We start from the raw sequence: 4,732 nt of genomic DNA, 5'->3' as shown, positions 1-4,732 counted from the left end.
TTGCTTTTATTGTGAAAATTAAATAGCTTTCAAATTATATTTTTTTAAGAGATATAAATAAAAAAATTAACAGACCCCTCTAAGAGGAACCGGGTGAAGGTTGGGTTGCTAGGATATGAGTGATTGACGTCGACCGGCTCTATGCAAACCAACAGTCTGATCTCATTGTGTCTCTATGCTGTTATTGCATCAGGGAAGGTAGAGAAAAGGATATTACAGAGATAGCCAACAAAAAGATTGAAACAGATTGGGGAAGGGAGCGTTTCTCTTTCAGTAAACCCTGTTAGAAGAAGCTTTTTTTTCATTATTCCTATATGTTTTGTGAAATGTAGGCAAGCTGCTGGCTTTTTATTAAAATTAAAGACAATATATACAATTATACTTGACATTGTGACATAGCTGGTGATAATGTGGCCCCAACATCAATTCAATGTATTAAAGATGTGTCAAGAGTTAAGGAAATCTTTTCAAAATGTTTGCATTTTATTATAATATTATGCATATGTATTGTAATTTTTAAATTGTCTTTTTTTATAGTATGCAGATTCCTTTAATTTCAATCCCCATAAGTGGATGTTGGTCAACTTCGACTGCTCCGCAATGTGGTAAGCATCTCGTCTTTTTTTTTTTTTTTTTTTTAGCTGTTTTTTCATAAAACTTCCTGCAAAATCATTAACAGTGACATAATAACACAGGAAGTGTGCCTGTAGATCATGCAAAAAACCCTCAGGGGTCACTTGAGTTGTTGTTTTGCTCTGTTGGCACCATGTGGTAGAACATCCCTCCTGTTTATCCCACAGACGAATGGCCCAAAAAAGCACAATGAACACTCATATCAATCTGCGCCTTTGTAATTTGTTTTGTAAAAATAGAATTATCCCTTCCACCTGCCATTTCTGTCAGCGCTGACAAAACGAGACAAGCTCTGGACAAAGATGGAAACACTCATAAAAGATCCCACATGGAAGATGTATGTGAAAGGGACCTCCATTGTCCCTGTTCCCCTTTGGAACCACATTGACACATTGCATGTTATCCTCTAAGGTGGACCTGATTGTTTAGAAGATGATTATCATGGCCTAAATTGCATTAGCATTAACATGCTATAGCAAATATGTTCTTCACTGTCAACAGGGTGAAGAAGAGAACTGACATAATTGGAGCCTTTAAGATGGAACCACTCTACCTAAAACATGAAAACCAGGAATCAGGTAGAGTATTTTTTTGGACTAAAATCATCTCAATCGGTTTTTACAGTCAAGCACACACAAGTAATACCCTTTTCTGAGTTCCTTCCCGAGCACATTAGCATTTCAAAGGCTGCTCAAGTGTTGTGCCACAGCTCTTAGATGCACTGAGGTGCAGCCTAATCTGGACAAACACCAGGATTCATGTGACACTCAGTGGATATACAGTATGTCAGTGACTACACTAAAACTTGGAACTTTTGGACTACAGATTCTAAGGTGTTTTGATAAGTTAATTCGCCTATTTGTGTTTAAATTTGTTCACACAATTCCAGTTAACTGCATTTTTACTCAGACTATTGTTAAAAAGTGTCTAAAAACTGTCAAAACGTTTATTTTCACGAACAGGTACCACCTTATTCCTTTTTTATTTATACATTTGGGTAGTCAAAAACAACATACAGTGTATTCATATCCTGAGACTGTATAATGATAACATGCAGCACGCCTATGCATACATACGACTAATGGAAAGCATAAATCTGTTGTGATATAATTGTATATCTCTGCTACAGCTGCGTCTGCTGACGTCCTCTCATCCAGCTGATGGGCTCAGATTTGCTCTGTAATTTGGTTGACAGATTGTCAGATTCAGGGGAAAAAAAGAGGCAGTTACCTCCCATCGCAGGCAGCGAGGGAGCTCCCAGAACTCTATGTCCACCCTTCAATCTAATTAGTGGTAATTAGCTCTGCTGACAAATGCCCCCATTGTTCATAGTGAGCCGTGGCTAAAGTGGCAGCTATGCAAGTCGCTGCTGATGACCAAAAGAAACAGCTATGAGAGAAAAAAGCTTTAATGAAGATATATTACTAAAGCAAAAATACTAAGTGAAATGTTTCTGCATCATAAGTTGCCTACATAAGTTTATTTTTTTAATATTTTGTGTTTATTCACACTCTTCTTCTTTGAACAGGATTGGTCACTGATTACAGGGTAAGACAAGCTATCAGTAGCTTATTGCATACTTAATTATATGTATAATATATATTTAAAAAAAAACTTTCTTTGTCATTCTGCAGCACTGGCAGATTCCATTGGGAAGAAGATTCCGATCACTGAAGATGTGGTTTGTTTTTCGCATGTATGGGCTCCAAGGCCTCCAAGCTCATATAAGGAAGGTAAGCAACCGCCTGAATGATCCAGCTTCTCTCTGCAAGCAAAATCAAAATGTCACTTCTATCCCTGAATTTGACTCATAACCTCGATTCGTTTTCATGCATCTGAAGTCCGGTTTTCATCTTATCAGCATGCTATACCCAGTGAAAGGAATCGTTTTTGAAGCAGCATTTTTTTTTCTATTTAGTCTTCCTCTCCATTCATGCAGTCTGCTCTGTCAATCAGTGGGTCTGTTTCATGTTTAGTTTCCATTTTAGACTAAGTGGGCAGGAGCAGAGCTCGACCCCGCAGCAATAAGACATTTACTGGACATGCATGTCTTTTACGTCATCTTTCTGTCATGTTTTTCATCAAACTTATTGTGTTTGATATGATGATTTTAAACCCCACTGCATTTTTTTCTCTCTTTTTTCAATTCCAAAAATGGTTGTATTTGTTATCTGAACAAACACCAATTACAAACCTATGAATAGAAAATGTTGCATTAAGTAAACAATCTTAGGCTATGACCGAATTCCCACCTTAATCCCTAACTACTAAAAAACTATACAGTGCAGGACTATATAGTGCCCTGGATTTTGAAAGCAATTTAGACACCATGCTCCCTACTTATATTTAGTGTTTTTAACATATAATGTCACAGATTTCATGAAGCGAAAATCAAATCAGTACAAACATTTCACAACATTTATTGATATCTCCACTCTCGTCTGATGATGAAAATGTGGATTATTTATTTAAAAAATTACGTTAAAATATATTTTTTTTCTCAAAATGTTTTGACTGACAGGCAATAAAACAAAAACAGACTAACATTTTGACTTCTCAAATTCACTTTGACATCAGTAACCAGAATTAAATAGTTAATTATATTTTAATATTGTTTAAAAATAAAAAAGTAAGGTTTTTAAATGCGCTTTTCAGCATTAAAAAATCTGTACTTGGAATCAAACACTGGAGGTCAGTTTGAGTTTTTTTTTTATTCAAAAACAATGTCTGAATTTATTAAGACAGAATTGGCATGAAAAGTACAGAGGATGGCCTCTTCACCTTTCATCCAGTGTCCCTTTGATCCTTGGTAAATAATTCAAACCATAGCAGGAGGTTTGATGTGATCCATGCAAATACACTCTAAATAAAGGAAATTACACTTCCTGTGTACAAATTTGAGAAAGAGCCATCTAATGCAATTTGATTCCTTATTCCACACTTCTATGACGTACATATTGAAAAAGCCAGCAAAAAAACAAGACCCTAGTAAAATGGACAACACCGCCACCTAGTAAAAATCCTACAAATTACAGCCTTTTGTCTATAATCTGGGATGCAGTCAAATAATACTTTAAAATGCTATGTATTAATGTATAAAATATATCAAAGTTATTCACAACAAAAACTGTGTAATGTTTTCAATGAAAAAAAACATAATAGTACATATTTCTGTTCATGTCTCAAAAATATTGTTCCACTGTATTTCAGTTTTTTTATATTAAAATCCCTTTAATCTTTTCAATGTACTGTGCACAGTTTAAACAATATTTTTTTTTTGTTGATTTCTACAAAACATAGCATTTGAATGTTTATTTAGTGGGAAAATTAAAACAATGTATCAGTGAGGGCAATACATTTGTGAGCCAATGGGCTGTCCACTTTTAGATGAGCTTTGGTGCAGGATAATTTATTGATTGATTTATTTATTCCTTTATCTTTTGCAGCAAGTGGGTCTTGCCAAAGAGTTTGAGAGTTTGGTGCGAGCAGACAAGAGGTTTGAGATCTGTGCTCCCGTTGTCATGGGACTGGTTTGCTTCAGGCTTAAGGTATCAGCACATTCTCTACATTTTTCAATGTTTCATTCACCCTTAAGGTTTGTATCTGACCCCATAAAATCTCACAATGCAGAAGCAAGTCCAGTTTTTTCTGAAACCAAAATAATTTATTTAAAATGTAATTTAATTTATTTATTTAATTGATTTATCTCTTATTTTTCCACTTTTTACAGGGCTCCAATGAGCTGAACCAAAGCTTGCTGAAGAAAATCACCAAGAGCCGAGAAATTCACCTCGTGCCTTGCCAGCTCTCGGGCAGTTTTGTCCTCCGTCTTGCCATCTGTTCTCGTTCCACGGAGTCGCGCCACATCCAGCAGGCGTGGCAGCACATCACACAGCTTGCCTTTGAGCTTTTGCAGGAGCACCGTCATTGACAGAAAAGTTTGTTTGGCTCCCTCCTAACAGAACCACAATTCTGACAGGTTTGTGAAGCTTGCAGATTTACTAAACTATATGGAAAATTCAAAGATCATTCTTTCCACTGCTGAGTGCAAAGTTATTTTGGTATATTAAAATTGATTAACTAAGAAAAATTGAAATCA

General features: G+C 35.8%; 1 protein-coding gene across 1 annotated transcript in view; it reads left to right on the top strand.

The window, feature by feature from the left end:
• The window catches only part of ddc (dopa decarboxylase), a 21,649-nt gene extending 16,923 nt beyond the window's left edge, over positions 1-4,726 (top strand). The window contains exons 9-14 of the mRNA XM_024268404.2: positions 538-605; positions 1,135-1,211; positions 2,162-2,181; positions 2,268-2,366; positions 4,080-4,181; positions 4,364-4,726. Of these exons, the coding sequence (XP_024124172.1) occupies positions 538-605; positions 1,135-1,211; positions 2,162-2,181; positions 2,268-2,366; positions 4,080-4,181; positions 4,364-4,564 (567 nt within the window). The 3' untranslated portion in view covers positions 4,565-4,726. The remainder of the gene's footprint in view (positions 1-537; positions 606-1,134; positions 1,212-2,161; positions 2,182-2,267; positions 2,367-4,079; positions 4,182-4,363) is intronic.
• The last annotated feature ends 6 nt before the right edge of the window (positions 4,727-4,732 follow it).

The sequence above is a fragment of the Oryzias melastigma genome, linkage group LG16 (genome assembly GCF_002922805.2).
Source record: "Oryzias melastigma strain HK-1 linkage group LG16, ASM292280v2, whole genome shotgun sequence".
Classification (NCBI taxonomy): Eukaryota; Metazoa; Chordata; class Actinopteri; order Beloniformes; family Adrianichthyidae; genus Oryzias; species Oryzias melastigma.
This window is presented reverse-complemented; position numbering and strand designations above follow the sequence as displayed.